Raw genomic sequence first — 16,753 nt, forward strand, 5'->3', positions numbered from 1 at the left:
ATTTATAATCTCCTTTTTTATCAATCCTTTTCATATATATATATATATATGAAGGTAGTCTTTTTTTATTCAAAGTTATATCTGTTAGACAGTATGAACTTCTACCCTTGTAATTTTAGTTTTGCTTCTTACCTTTGACTTTAAAAACTCAGACATACTAACTAGTTTGATACCACGATAAACTTGGGTGAAAATACTTTTATAATGGACTTATGACCGTTGATGAGCCAAGGGCTAAATTCTTTTTGTTGATAGTTAAAAAAAAACCTTTAAGATAAAGACTTAATTTCCTTTTTTTTAATACTAACTTTATTGATATGAAATTTGATTAATAAAAATAAAGAAAATTTTCTAGACTTATCCTCCAAAATAAAATATTTATGTAACTATAAATCATTTAATTAAAAATAAATGAGTCATTTAAAACTAAATTGTTACTAAATAGTCATAACCTCTCTTGACGAGTTAAAAAAAAAAGACATTTCATTGAATACCATACGCTCAAGAAACAATAACAAATCTCGTTTTTTCACTAACATTTTTTTTTGTATGAAAGAAAAAAGGGCAACTTTCACATATAGCAAACATAAAATTCATATTTGTATGCTATAGCAAAGTTTGCATAATTGCACTCCATAGCAAACATATAAATGTATAATTCGTTATACATATACAATTAAAGCGAATTGTATAAAATGAAGTGTATAAAACGAGAAAGAGAAAGAGACTTGGGCAGAGAATTGTATAAAACGAAGTGTATAAGATGAATTGTATGTGTAATTATAAGTGTATATAACAATTATATGCAATTTGAATTTGTATAAAATGAGGAAGAGAGAGACAAAAGAGATTTGGGCAGGAAATATACAATTGAATCGAATTGTATAAAACGAAAAAGAGATAAACTATATATAATTTAAATTTGTATAAAACAAGAAAGAGAGAAAGGCAAAAGATAACAAATAATATATGTATTTATACAATTTTCTCTCGCTTTATATAAACACAAACACATTTTTTACATTTGTATTTGTATAAGGATATATAATTATTTAAGAAAAATAGAATTTGGAGAGAGATTTTAGGAAAAATTGAAAGAAATTGGATGAGTAAAAATAACTAACAGATTTGTATTAAGATAGAGAGTGGGAGAGAAAAGATAGGGAATGAATTTGAATAAAAATGAATCTTCTGCTTGATGAGTGGGTCCGAACCAAATGACAAAATTTGTGCAAATTTGCTACGGAGTACAAATGTTTCAAACAGTAGCTATAGGATTTATTTTAATTTAAATGTTTGCTATGATGTACAATTTTCCCAAGAAAAAATATGTGCTTTTTGTGGAGGCAATTGTATATATTTTATTTTGAAAAAACAAATACACATAATAGTTTGATATTTATTAGTGAGGGCAATTGAGTCTTTACTACTAGGTGGAACATTTACAAATTCTTAATCGATATATAGTTTGAGAAGAATTCAGGATAATTGGTGCTTTCCAATAATTGAGTCAATTAATGGAAGTGTGCCTATGGATAGAAAAAGGAATATATATTCTTAACATTTATTTATTCATTTAGAGAAAGGTTGAAAATGTAGAGTGTGGAGAGCCACAAGGGGAAGAGAGGCATTGAGAGAGATTGTTTGTAAGACGTTCCACACTAGTGGTTTGCTGTCAATCCAAAAAAACAAAAAACACCCTTACCATATATACAATTGACTCATAATCACCCCCATAATCATACATATATATATATGTATATATATAATATGATATATTACAAAGTAACGTTTTTGGTTGAAGAAAAAAAGCTAGGAAGTGTAACTAATCTTTAGAAGATTGGAATATTTGAAGGCTTAAGGTTTGGATTTCTCAACTTCTTTAATTATTACATAAAGGTCAAAACTACGTATCTTTATGATCTATGATCAACCAATATATATACATACAATTCTGTATTCTCAAGAAAATGATCATATGAGTATTTAGTGTATTTTTGCATTACTGTTTTTCACGTTCATTTTCAGATTGTATATCAATTCCATGGAATTTTCTAGGTGTAGTTTGAAGTCTTTGTATGAAATTCGAAAGTTGTTGCAATAGAGGAAAATTTCAAAAAATTACTGATGCAGGCAGCCATGTAACAATCAAATAGATATTATTAAACATTTTTCAACCATACCTGCTTCCTTCTTTGTAGTTCAATCCATGATGTTTTCTTTGTAGAATAACCTGTGCAAAACATTTTCAAATTAATTTGCTACTTTAACAATAGCATTGTGTTGTTTAAGATGCTGAGCTTTACTAGTCTTGTCTGTTTTTACAGGAAGAGAAATGATTAGGAAGATAAAGCGAGCAGTTGCCTTGAGGGCTTTCTTTATTGGAGGAATTGCTGCATTTTCCAAAATCAGTAGTGCTGTTAAAGCTGTTGGAGGTGTAAAAGTAGGCGTAGCTACTGCTGCGATGAGCGCTGCAGCAACTGCCATTTCAGGATCAGTAGAGAAGCGAAAATAGCTTCTCAACACTCTTCATAATGATGCTCTCTACCAAGAATGGTGTAGAGCTTTTGATCTTTTTTTTTTTTTTCAATCCAATATAATGTATTTTTAAGTTATAGGGGTTTCTCTAACTGATCAAGTAGGTTATGCAGTTGAGTCGTGGCTCTACTTCCTGTACAAATGAATGTAGGAAGTTATTAAAGCTTTATGTCCTGAAAATGTAGATCTGGTTTACAAATAAAGAATATTTGTGGCTTTACTGGTTCAATAACTCAAGGTTGAAAACCTTAACCGACTTTTCAACATGAATGTCAAGAATCATTCATCAAACAATTTTAAATAAAGCAAAGGTGATCAACAAAATAGAACAAGTAATTTCTAAAAGACGGAGAACTCAAACTGCTTCGATCAATATGTTTAACTCAAACTAGTGAATATATTCAACATCATCTCAACTAATTGAGCTCTTCAACATCTCTACCAACATTTCAGGAGGAGAAAGTTTTATGTTTCTTCCCTCGGGGTTCTATGATCTCTTCAACATCATCTCAAGGAATTTACTATAAATATTACCGAGTGTGAAGCGCCCAATGGTGTTTGCTTAAAAAATGCACCTTTCCATTGTTCTCAGTACACATTCATCGTGTTGTTTAGTAACCAATGCACGGGAACAGTATTCAGATAATAAGATGAAGATAATCAAACATTCCAGATTTGGCTAAGTCATGATGATGTCAGATTTGATGCACTCGTGAATTTGCGGAAGAACCACATGTGAAATCTGGATGGTCAACTGAGGCCACAAACAACTCAGCATTCGGAGCCTCTAATTCGAGAATAACCTAAATGTAAGACGAGAAATGTAATTGCATGAGAACTAGTGGAGGTCTATTCATCTTAAAACATCTACATATTAGAGGAGCCTGAAAAAATTAGTGCACCTAGAAAAATATTAATGTGGGACAATAAAGCAGGTTCAATTTGGAAATTCAATTGATTCTCGAAAAAATAAAGATCCAGGAATTTGCTAATATTTTTTCATCGGATTCCAGTGTCACCTTTAATCGGAGAGAGAGAAGAAAAGCAAGATGAGTTCCAGTAATTCTTAATGACATACCACGAGATTTTTTCCTTCTTGCAGGATTGGAGCAGGAACATAAAGGTTGCACTGGGGTCCAAAGGACTGCAATAGAGACAAACAGAATATTCCAGTTTGAAAAATGAATTAATTTCAGGATTTTATTATCTGACCACTAAAAGAAATATTTATGAAACTAAAAATAGAAAAGTTACCGGCCAAAACCTTCCTAAATTAAATCCATTGATAAATACAACCCCTTTACTCCAGCCACGAAAAGACAAAAAAGTGTCTTTTACTTCATCAACTGTAAGATGACCAATGTAGAAAGCTGGCACTGGATGATAATCTGCAAAAGAATGAATACTGTCACTATCCACCATTCTCTCGCACTGTGCTGAATCTTAAACAGTATGAGAACTTGAAACTTCTACCATTCACCAACATTTTTAACTAATAATTCCAGACTTACTTCTTTTGTTTTTAAGTTTTATCTGCACAGATTCTCTAAGGTCGGTGTATGCATCTGAAATAACAGAATTATTCTTTTGATCCTCATTTAGGTTGTGAAAAGGAATCGGCAACATTTTCCACTTCTGCAACGGTTTACCATCTAAATAAACAGGAGAGAGTATACCCTGCAAATCAAGTTCAAAATTTTATACCTTTAAGATTATGAGGAAGAAGTCAGAAAAAAGAAGCGGGAAAAAATAGAAAGGCAAAGGCAACTTGACAAAACTAAAAAAATGAAAGGAAGATGTGCTGAACAGCTGAAGTATATTAACTGTACCTATAGTGGAAATGCAAAAGGTTACATTACTCTTGTAAAGAATTATTTAGATGTGAGTGTAGGCATCTCCACTGGATTTGGTCAAATTACATTAGGTTCTTTGTTTACACCTACGTCCAAGATCTCTTCAACAAGTTTAGCTGATTGGGTATTCGAGTTGAGTTAAATACAGAGACACCAAATATTACACTATAAATACTTGGAATTAAACGAGATAATTTATGAATAAAAGATTACAAAGAATTTATACGAGCTTTAATTTAATAATGTCAATTAATTTCCAAAAACATATGTTTATACAGTATATATGCAGTGATATACGTCTTAACACTCATACTCATGGCCCTATCCATATCCCCAAATCTTAAGATTTAGGCTATCACAAATCCAACTTTGAGATCGGCATTGCGGGGTTCTCACATCCATACCCGAACAACATAGATTTTGTTACAGTTGATTATTTTTAATGAAAAATAGAGTTGAATTATTTTCTATCTTTCAAGGCCTTTGTGCTGAAATTTGTAATCAATTTGCTATTTATATTAAGAAAAGTATTCAGATGATAATGCACCCGATTGTTATTCAGCACCTAGCTCATCTTCTATGTCCTTCCAGTGGTATTTTGTATCTATCATCTTGTGCATATACTTCTCAACAAAGCAAAGAACCGGATATTGAAACAGTTTGTACTTCACTTATTCATTTAATGTTGTACATGCTACAAATGTTCATCCTGGGAGTAAGGGGGATTCCACTGGTTGAGGGGTTAAGGGCTGTAAGCTCTATATAAAGTCGAGGATAATTCTCACCTCATGGACTTTCAGTGTTACGTCCACAATCCATTTTCTTCACATATAGAACAAAAAGAAAGTGTTCTCTTAACTCACTCGTGCAAAAGTTTTTAACATAAATCAAGCTTTTCTTAAGTAGCACAATTAGGTGATGCTTATATTTGATCATGCAGAACCGTGAATTCGAATCCAGCAAGACTTTAAGATCCATATTTTGTCTTTCTACCATAATCGGATCATTTTGCTTCATATTTCATTTATACAAATGTACAAATTTTAGAAAGTTTCCAGAATTCATGGGTAAAATGTGCCCCCAATACCTCAGATGACTATGGAAGTAAATGCAAACTATTCTGAACTAACCTTCTTGTCAAAAATGTATTTCCCATAATTTATACGCCCCATATTTTCCACCTGTAAAACAAGGGAATAACGAAGTAGTAGACAAAATGATCAGATGAGATTTGCCGTCATCATTCATTAGTAGCAAACTGAAATGTGAATAAATTACTGGAAATGGCAATTGCTTTAAAAAATGATACAGTTTGTTCATTTTCGCTTTTTCCTTTTTGGAGAAATGGTCCAGTTACAGAAATTAAGCAGTTGCTCCTTTTCATTGAAGTTCACTTACATGTATAGGTTGAACAGTTAAAGGTGTCTTTCCAAGTTACAGTAGCACAATGGACCATTTATCCTCTTCTCTTTTTTCTCATTCCCCATCTCCTACATCCATCCTCTACTTTCTCTTGTTTTCCTTTTTCATTATTTTTCGTCTCCCCTTCGGCTCTCTCTCCCCCCCCCCCCTCTTTAATCCATGATGCGGAATTTCTTTGTTCATCCACTCTCCTTTTCTATTCTTTATTTTTGCTTCACAACCACAACAGACGAGGAAAAACTGTAGAGCAAGCACGAAAAAAGGAGAAAAGAGATCAACAGGGAATTTGGGACAAAAAGATATTACCAAAGAAAAGGAAAGCTGCTGGGAGTAGGATCCATCTTAGTTATTTCTCTTAAAAGTGACCACAAAAAAAATGGAATTTTATGAAAATAGATCATTTTCCTTTATGTTTTTTCTGAAAAAATAAACAGGACACATTAGGGAACACGCCGAGGACACCAAGAAGGAGAAGGGAGCGATGAAGAAGGGACTTTCTTCTGTCAGCTACTTCGCTGAAAATTTAAGGAGAGCCGTGCCAAAGCTAGTTTTGAAGAGTTTAAGGGGGAAAATATAATTCAAGAAAAACATTCACTGAGAAAGGTGCTAGGATGAGGAATTTTCAGGCAGTGATACTTTTCTATGTGTGCTAGTCACCTCGAAAAGTACGATTACAAGAAGGAAGTAATTACAAAACTCCAAAGAAGTCCACTATCTATACATTATTCTTTACACCAAAAACATAGAGAGGTAATACAATTTTCTGTATGGAGTTTGATCTACTTTCAAAAATCCTTCCATTTCTCTCCTTCCATATATTCCACAATATGAATACTGGTACAGTCTTCCAAAACCTTTTTTTGACTTTTTCTCCCTATATCCTAATATTTCTTCACAACATGGAGATATAACAGCAGAAGAGCACCGGTTGGTATGAAAAGGTAATTCTTACATGTATACAAACAACATTCTTAGTGATCTTGTGGACTGTCATTGTTTTGTTTTGTTTTTAAATTTGGAGCAAACAAAGATTATTGTGTTACAGATTCTTGGATAATTTTCCGATAAGAACTCCTCTTACTAATTGCCCTTTTAATTGTATTACCCATTGTAAACCAATTTAATCTATTTTATTACAATCCTCTAAAAATGCAGCACTGGTTGCGGATCTGTGCTCTATTTTTCTGAAAGAATTTTCTTAAAATTTTATCAATATCAACAAAAATTCCATTTTTGTAATTTACAATACAGTCTATCTCCAGACGAGATCATAGCATAACTCAAAAGCCTAGTTAGAAATGAAGAACAGAGAGTACTATGTACCAGTATATAAATTCTGTTATCCGAAGTACATTGAGTATGAGGAAGCCTGATGGAAGTATTTGACCATCTAGCTACAGTGCCTACATATTCTGGATTTTCGTCATAGTTGTCTGAAGGGCATGAAATGAATACTTGCGCCCTGTCATGCACCTGCAAAATTATATTGAGTCATTCCTTTATAGTGTTGAGACAGTGAAAAAATAAATATAAAATACATATATAAAACTTCCTTTCCTTCTGAAAGAAAAAATTTACAAGCTAAGACCGAAACCCAAAGAGGCTAACACACACATTATCATATTACACGATGGACAAAGTGTATTGAACATATTATTCTATTGCATGGATATAGCTTCTTTGTAAGGGAGAAGAAATTCAGGTACTACCTGCACGAATGAGACACAAAAGGATAGCTCTGTTCTCATCAGTAAATCTCGGAAGTGGAAGTAGAAAAGAATACAGTTTGTTTAAGTGAAAACCATTTACCAGTACTAATAAAATGGACACTTTCAACCCAGCTCAAGAAAACACTTACATGAAAGAAGGCTTTCCAGTGATATAACAAAACCACTAACCTTTGGTATGAATAACAAACCTCCATTAGCTTTTGCTTTGTAATCAGAAACATAAAGCATGAAGCCAAACATCTGAACAAGCAAAAACATTGAAAGAGGTAAATTATATCCTACAGGCACTCAACAAACTCAGACCTATGAATAATGCATCCAATGACAGGAGTGTTTTATACCTGGTCCAAAGACTCCATTGCAAGTGGGTTTTCAGATTCAGTGACACCATCAAAGTATGTGGTATCAACTATGTTAAACAATGATTTAGTCTTCTGCAACTTAATAAGTCCATATGCTTTCTTTTCAGTATTGGAAGGAACTGAAGGAAGAGGAACTGCAGTATATTTAGCAATCACCCTTCGAAGAGCTGAAAGTTATAAATGATAAATAATTAGGTAGCTAACAGAAAATTTTCATTGAAGTGATGCTTTCTAGGCATAAGGGATACTTAGTTGGTGTCTACTTCAAATTAAAAAAAACAAAAGTTAAAGCTGCAATGAGCCCAAAAACTCTTCTTGGACCAGTTTACACAAACTTAGACTATTCCACTGAGTACTTGTTTCCTCCTACCATCACAAGTAGCTTAGGCGGATGGGAAGATTTTACTTAACATTTTTTGTCTATGTTAGGGTTTGAACGCCAGTATATATTGGTTCCATCCCACTTCATTGGCCACTACGCCGCACCCTTGGGTGCCAATGGACCCAAATATTCTAAACAGACATCAACTTCCTTTTTTTTCCTTGTTAGCTCTAAACAATGTTCTAAGAAATTTCTGCTTCAGACTGTATGAGTCTTCTCATAAGTGACATATGCAAGCCTGGTTGTTCTCTGTTGCAGTGTATGACAATAGGAACATATTGCATACTTCTCCTACAAATTCATAGTCTAACACGGAGAGATTCTTAATGTTTCTCCTATCCTACATTGGATGCTAAAAAAATACTTCTTTTTAAATTGTCTAGGCCCTTGGTTGTTATGCTATTAAGAGGAAACAATTGATGGATATAAAATAATTTGATCATTCGAGAGAACAAAGATAGTCATCATTCACTTTCCATGATAGTGTTTCTTCCTTCTAAGGGAAAAGAAAAAACAAAAGAACAGAAAAGAGAGTCCAAAACTGAAAAGTGAAAATCTCTTACACCCCTTTAATACTCTAATCTAGTAAAATTCAGTCATCCACCAGTGCAAAATCAATTCCATGGGAAGGGACAAGCGAAAACAAACAAAACATAAACTTCAAAAACACATTAGGCCAATTAGCAGTAAAGTAAAAGCTGGTAAAATACAATATACAGGTTGCTCCATGACCAAGGATTTAACCATTGGTACAATTTCAGAGAAATGTTCCCATAATAAGTTAAAAGATGACGAAGAAAAAAACTTTCTCAAGATAAATTAAAGCATGAGCACACGTATATATTCAGATTAGTACACCTTGATATTTTGGATTGTCTATATCTCCAGATTCTTTGATAGGTGCATCCTGAACAAGATGGTTTTCAGTTTGATTATGATAGAGCAACAAACTTTAACAGAAAAATATTGGGAACTTCCTCACATAATCATAGGATGTAAGATCAGGCTTGTAATCAGTCTCATCTGCACCAGTATTTGCACCACTATAGAACCCGAAATTTGTTCCACCATGTGCCATCTAGGAGAAGTATTAATTAGCTTGGTATCAAAAAATGGTATGTCACTATAGTAAAAGAAGAATTAGAAACTCACGTAGAGCACAGCTGATCCATTTTTTGACAAGATCCTTTCTAAGTAAGATGCTGTAACAGTTGCATCAGTATTTGCAATATGCTCTCCCCAGTGCGTGAGCCAACCAGTGTAGAACTCCCTAGAAACCAAACTTATCAACATCATTAGTAGCATCTGATGAGAGATAGAAAAGGAATAAACAAAAAGACACTAACGTTGAAAGCGGTGGTGATTTCCCTGGTGCATTGAACTCTTTCTGCAACTTAAAATTGGGCCATGGATCATCTCCCGTTGAAAAATCAACAGCTAATATTAAGAATCCATGATTATAACAGAGCCAGACAACCAACCAAGAAACTTCCAAAGAGAAAAATAGCACATTATGAAGGCAGACAAATTTTCTAAACTATATTACCAATCAAAGTATCCTTGCATAATTGTTTGAGGAGGCTACATAATATCCTACTTTTTTATCAATTTAATTATCAAATAGATATTATGACGTGCACAAGTCACGTTGATGAAATGGTAGCACCTTTACTTGGTTCGAATTGGTAAGTTCTACAGGTTGTTATTAGCTGCTACCTGAAAAGACAGAATCTCCAGGAATAGTCCCTTTGTTAAGATTTTCTCTTGAACCTCCATCGGTCGTATATCTGTTAACCATCAGGTAGTCAATATAATAAACTCCAGAACAAAAACAGAGGTAAGGTATAATATATTGAAACCAAGCAGTAAAAGATATTTCCTGTATCAAGCATGTTTGGGGAAGAAGTGACATTAAATTCAGGGAGAAATCAGACAGATACACACACACGCCACAACAACATACCCAGTTTAACCCCACAAGTGGTGTCTGGGGAGGGTAGCGTGTACACAGATACACACATGGAAAGAAAAAATTTGAAAGGCTAGCACCAAGCAACTTTATTACACTTCTGAGAAAGTTTAAGTCAAAAGAGAGGAAATAACCAAGATGAGTTGATTTTTGAATTTTTTGATTCCTAGTAAGTTGACCTTCTGTAATTGTAAATATATATTAATAGAAGCACCAGTTGGTGCTGATCAATATAATGTTATCTTTCTCACAAAAAAAGAAGAAGAGAGGAAACAACCAAGTGCATGACATAGACTTACAGAGTAACATCATCTCCAAGGTGTCCACGGGCTATCCTCACTAAGTGATGCAGGTAGTCCTTGTCATCTCCGTATGAACCAAATTCATTTTCTATCTGTCCCATTTTCACCATTCAGTGTAATCAACATCTATTGGCTTATACAAAAGCTGAAACATGGTGGAAAGCAAATCATGGAATGCCAAGTACTCCGTCATGTGATATAATTAAAGTACATACCCTTCATATCTCCTCTGTGGATTTTAATAATGAAACTTAAACCTATCATTTACTCATATTGTTACTCGACAATTAAGGTCCAATGTGACACATGAGTTTTTAAATCTACCACTAACTACGAAAAGCAACGAGGCTTCAGATATTAAGCAGAATACATGTTATATTTTAGCTCTGTAGGTTCCAACTTTGCCAAAACTATGTTTCATTATAGGAAACTAACATAATTCCAAGAGACTGTAAAAGGCATTCCATATCCATTTATGCTTGACTATTTACATATTCAGGCTCCAATGATCCTTGATCAATGTCATAGTGAGATATTTCGCTGGGCATATCATAGCAAATACAGATAACAGGTCATATTTGGTCAGAACTTACAGCGCCTAGCTTTACTGTTACATTTTGCTATAACATATCATCCTAGATGTGGAGTTGCATTTAACTGGATTAGTAGCTAGGTTATATTAAAGTCAGATTTATGAAGTTCAATTCACCTGAACCATTATAATAGGGCCGCCATTTTTGTAAGCATAAGAGACTATCTTCGGCAGCAAAATTCCCCACCATCTTTCAACCTGTATCAATATATAAGTATGTAAATATCACTAAAATGAGCAAATGAAGCCGAAAATGCAAAAAAGTTGCCATTTTGTTCTTTCCTTTTTTTAATTATAAGAAAGGTAAAGTGCAAGTGCATGGCCTAGTTTACGAGCTTACTAAATGCTGATGAAAAGCTACTCTATATTGATAGCTCTAAGGCCGCAAAAGCAATTATGGAAGTTGTATGGAGACACAATTGTACACTTCATCCCAACAAGAGTGTGAGCTCCTATACAGGCCTAATCTGGTCAGAATTTGACTTGTGTATGTGGGATTTTGAAACTCTTGTGCAGCATATAAGACCACAAAGAAATTCATAACCAACTAAATCAATTGAAATGAGTCGTATTAGAAAACTTACCAAATTAATGAAAGCAGGATCTGATGATCTAAGTCTTACAGCAGGTTCAATGGTAAGTAACCAAGCAGGGAAACCCCCAAAATCCCACTCTGCAGCAAGAAGTAAAAAATATTCCAGCATAAAACACATCATAAACATTTCCAAAAGATAAGCTCATGCAGCAAAATATGGAAAAAGTAAAACATAAAAAATCCAATAATTATCTTCTTATTTTCGTAAGTCATATGGACAAGCTTACTGAAGTTATACATGAGAACATGCACACATTTGATTAGAAAGTTCAGTAGAGATAAAAAAATTTTGAGGAAGGTAACATTTACTTCTATGTATCCACAGGTATACTACATCAAAGTGTAGTCCCCCTCCAAAAATTTACACTTACATCAGCCCTAGGATCTTCTAGTTACAACCAATCAATAACATTAGGAACATCTTCAGAATTTCCTATTTCTGCTTGCTTACACCAAAAATTATGAAGACCTAGGCAGTTTATCTTTATCTTCTAATTATTGTTGTTTTTTCCTTCAAAACATCTCTGATTCCTTTAATTCCAAATTGTCCACCAAATGCATGCCGGGACAATCCTTCATCTCTCGTCTTTTTTCCTGCATTTCCACCATATTCCATCATTTCAGAACTTCTGTGATTCTCCCGGGTTTTGTCCACTCGATCTTCTTCTTGTGAATGAACATCTGCATAATTGATCTGTCCATTTGCAGTGTAAAAAGAGATGGTTGACTGTCTCCACCTGTTCTTTGCATAAATAACATCTAGTGCAAAGGTTGTGTTTCCTCTTGTTCAGGTTTCATGTGTCAAGATTTCCTCCTTTGCCAAAAGCCATGTGAAATAATTCACCTTGTATGGGATTTTTGTTCTTGTAATAGCTAATAAACAAAGACAGACATGAAGCCAATTCACCTGTAGAATGAAGTAGGTACGATATGGTTTTGATGTCCATCCATACAAAAATTAATTTCTCCTTGAACCTTTTGCCCGTAAGTAGTATCTCCATAAGCCTTTTATTAGAAATATTGAGGCCCTTGACAGATTATAGAATCCTTTCAGGAAGCTCTAGAGTTTATCTTTTCCTCATCCAGATTTCTTTCAATTTGTGAAGGCGTACAGCAGAATTTTGCTACTTAGTTAAAGATACTTGTAAATTTTGAGCCTTGCATAGTTTTTTCCTGGGTAATTGTATAGAAAATGGTAAAAGAACTCTCTACACCTACTGTGGCAGTATATAAACACAGATTTTACACTTCCCTAAACTCCAAAAGAACTCACACTCTACGAACTAACATTGACAAAGAGAGATTTTACCGGTTCCCTATACTCAAAAGAGTTTAACAATACGAACTTATATAGACTTGCTGAGATATTCACTCTTACACAGAGAAGAGGTTTATTTTTTCCGAATGAACTTTATGGATCTCAGTCCTTCATCCAACATTTCACAAGTGAAACAACTTACAGCTACTACAATTATAATTTATCAGAACTGAGGTTATATTCAATTAGATGATGAGGTATGAAATTTTTATTCACGAGACTAGATATCTTCAAAGTTGTTGAAGTCGTCGCTAACCTGCACAAATATAAGGCCCAACTCGGAGCATCACCAGGAGATCCAATTTCTGACATAGATTGAGGAATGAAAAGATATCTGCTATTCCTGTAAAAACAAGTTGACCTTCCCTTGGTTCGTGCAAATTCCATGGGACATATGTTTGAATGGTATTCAAGCCTAATGCCTTTGCTCTCAGGAGTCGATCTTCCCAGTACTAAAGCGAGTATTTATACATCAATATGTCAATTCAAATTGATATTACCAAGCTACAAAATAGAACATAACTTACAGATAAAAGAAACAAGATCAAAAAAGAAACTTCATTTGTCAGCTTTCACCACTCTTTGAAGGACTTAAAAGTGGAAGTTTGACTTTCAACTTAATGTACGCCCATGAACTATCACTACAAGTTCTGTCAACATGTTTGATGAACAACAACAGAAGCAACTCAGAAAGGCATATATGGTGTTGTTTTCATAGGTAACTTGCACTACACTATAACGGATTTCAAAGAACATCTAAATGGAAAGAACATAATTCCTTTTAGATGAGACAACTTTTCAAATTTCACGTAAGAGAAATTCTGTCATGACTGTCATCGTGGCATCTACTCCCTCTGCTTCAATTTATGTGGCAGAGTTTCACATGGCATGGAGTTTAAGAAAGACGGGTTTTGACATTTGTGGTCTAAAATAAGCCTAGACATCTGTGTGACTATAAATCATCTCATTAAGGGTAAACTAAGAATATTTTTTCCAAATAAGGAAATATGGTATTCTTTTGGGACACATTAAGGAGGAAGGTATGCCACATAAATTGGAACAAAGAGACTATATGATTAATGCAGAATCTGCACCAAATGAAATTATTTACTCGAGATAAATTACTTCAGTACTAGTGTTACCTTTCAATCATCATTTTCCTAACATAAAGTTCATCAAGAGCATATGAAGTTAGCTATCAATTAAGTCTCGTTCGCTTCGAAGGAGCACTCTATCTTTTACATCTGTGTGTGCGCACGTGTTTCAACAAGATTATACACTATGATCAGAAGCATTCAGCTATGAATACAAAACTCATGGATTATAGTACCTCTGGAAGAACCCGAAAATAGTGCAAGTCCCCGCCAATGATCTGAAAAGGCTTCCCATCTTTCCAGAACATATCATCCGCAATCTCAAATTTGTTCTTATCACCCTGCCAATTTAAAGAAGCATGCAGCTCCTGAATGAGCGTTCTAGCATAATATACAAATGAAGTAATCAGCTATACCTCAATCCTAAACTATACTCCATACAGACCTTGCATCCTTTTTACTCTTGAAATTCATCATAATTAGACTATTTTTATACTGGTCATTACCTACTTCAATACACTGAATATACAAATTTAAGTACAATTGATCAATCAGCTACACCTCAATCCTAAACTAGTCCAGATAGACCTTGTATCCATTCTGCTCTACGAAAAAACATCAGAATTAGACTGTTTTTTGCTTTTCCTTAACCTAAATATACAAACTAAGAGCAATTGATCAATCAGCTACACGCCTACAGCTCAATCCTAAACTACTCCAGACAGAACTCGTATCTTTCTGCTCAATAAAATTCATCAGAATCAGACTATTTTTATGCTGATCCTTAACCTACTATACACTGAATAATCCAAATTAACTCAAACAAAAATTACTACTCCTAATAAGTCTATTCAAGTTCACACTGTAGATGATCAAACTTTCAACCAAAAGTAGTGCTACTCTTCTCTAACTTTTCTTACAAACTAGAATTAGGTTTTTAACAAAGCAGGAAATTTCACAATCATACCATAGAATTAAGTCTAGCGATGTCGGAACGGGAAGAAAAAGATGATAGAGAAGGAAGCGGAGCAAAGGCAGGTGCGAAAGCTCCGAATACTAAGAGAGCTAAAAGGAGCATGAAGATCGTCGTTCCGACGCGTCGTTTTTTCGCCATTGCCGCTGCTCGGAATCTCAATCCCACTGCTCGGAAACTGGAAATGCCGTTTTTCTTCAGTGTTGTAGTCATCGTAAGTTAAAGAGTCATCGCTGATTCCGTGCGTTAGGTAAGAAGGAATGATTTATGATTCAATGGTCAACGTAACAGTTGACTAGTGTATTTCCCTCTATTCTATTTTTTTTTTAGTTTATCCAAAATAAATTAATTTTTATATTTGATATGATAATTAAAATTACACAAAGATTTATAAATCATTTTATATTCTTAAAGTTTTAAATTTTTATTTTTAAGAAAAGTTATATTATATTAAGATGGAAGAAGTAATTAAAAAATCGAGATAATTTGTCACAAAAGTAACATAATTGGTACTATATTTGTAGGTTAATTTAAACTTTCTCCTGTTCAAAATAATTGAATTTATATGCCTTTTCTCAATGTTCAAAGTAAGTTAATTGTTTAATGTTTAAGAAAATTGTTTGAATTTTCTTCTATTTTTGTCTTCAATTATATATTTTAGATGATTTATTTGGGAGAGTTAATTATTCATAATTATGATTTTATATTTTTTATTTTATGAATAATTTGAAAATAACTAAAAGAACAAAAATGGAAATCAATATTCATTTTATTAGAATTTTTCTCAAAAACTTACCGGTACCATCACACCGAGATAAAAGATGGTATCATTTAATAAATTTATGCATGATATTTTTTAAAATAATTTTTTGAAAAAGAAAAAAGTAAAATTATTCATGTAACCTTGTTTGATCTTACATTTCACTTTGAGATGTATAAGTTTGATTTCAACAAACAATTCATTAAAGCTTATGAATATTTTAATAGGTGTGCTACAAATTTAATGAATATAAACCCGATGGAATAGTTATTAGCACTGAATAACTTTATAAAGTGTAATAATTTTCACCTAATTTGAACTTTGAAATATATGAACAGAAGTGTGTCATACATATTTTCATAAACATAAATGTAAGGTCACTTTTCTTTACCTTGTTACATAAAAATCATTTTACTTTGCTTTGACTATCATAAAATCACCCATAAAAATCATTTTATTTTATTTAGACTATCATAAAAATCACTCCCGCCAAATTTTATTGCATTGAATTAGGGTTGTGTATCGGTTGGTTCGGTTCGATTTTGAAGTTTATCGTTTGGCTTATTAGTTATCGGTTTGTAGAGATGTTAAACTGTTATAGAACCATTAAGATATTGAATTATCGATTATTGATTTATCGGTTTTGATCTTATCGGTTCGGTTGTCGATTTAATTCATTAAGATTTGACACAAAAGAAAAAATATTGAAGTAACTTAATTAGATACAAGGTGACAAACCAAATAAATTATGCACTTGAGTTCACAAAGTTACATCTTGCTCAAAAGCAAACACTTTTATATTATAACATAACCAAGTTTTTGAGACAACCAAAAATAAAAGTAGGAAATCAAAATGGTATAAG

The 16,753-nt window shown here is 33.2% G+C and overlaps 1 protein-coding gene and 1 long non-coding RNA gene across 3 annotated transcripts; one reads left to right on the forward strand and one right to left on the reverse strand.

The window, feature by feature from the left end:
- Positions 1-1,581: 1,581 nt before the first annotated feature.
- On the forward strand, positions 1,582-2,758 carry LOC101259055 (uncharacterized). Its single transcript, XR_182875.5, has 2 exons — positions 1,582-1,862; positions 2,328-2,758. It is a non-coding gene; the product is annotated as an uncharacterized lncRNA (long non-coding RNA).
- Positions 2,730-15,383, reverse strand: LOC101259643 (beta-galactosidase 17). 2 transcript variants are annotated; one of them, XM_004241806.5, is made up of 19 exons: positions 15,125-15,383; positions 14,394-14,498; positions 13,320-13,515; positions 11,735-11,823; positions 11,268-11,348; positions 10,556-10,650; positions 10,004-10,074; positions 9,634-9,724; positions 9,440-9,557; positions 9,270-9,365; positions 9,146-9,194; positions 7,885-8,072; positions 7,712-7,783; positions 7,137-7,286; positions 5,522-5,572; positions 4,050-4,215; positions 3,793-3,926; positions 3,617-3,682; positions 2,730-3,341 (listed from the first exon to the last, which is right to left on the reverse strand). In XM_004241806.5, exons 1-19 carry the CDS (start codon positions 15,341-15,343, stop codon positions 3,234-3,236), a joined length of 2,145 nt encoding a protein of 714 aa, XP_004241854.1. In that variant the 5' UTR covers positions 15,344-15,383; the 3' UTR covers positions 2,730-3,233. The 2 variants fall into 2 exon arrangements, with proteins under 2 accessions (XP_004241854.1, XP_010322847.1); XM_010324545.4 differs by having other exon boundaries at positions 9,634-9,775.
- Between the last annotated feature and the right edge of the window lie 1,370 nt (positions 15,384-16,753).

Source organism: Solanum lycopersicum, chromosome 6, assembly GCF_036512215.1.
Source record: "Solanum lycopersicum chromosome 6, SLM_r2.1".
NCBI classification, from domain to species: domain Eukaryota; kingdom Viridiplantae; phylum Streptophyta; class Magnoliopsida; order Solanales; family Solanaceae; genus Solanum; species Solanum lycopersicum.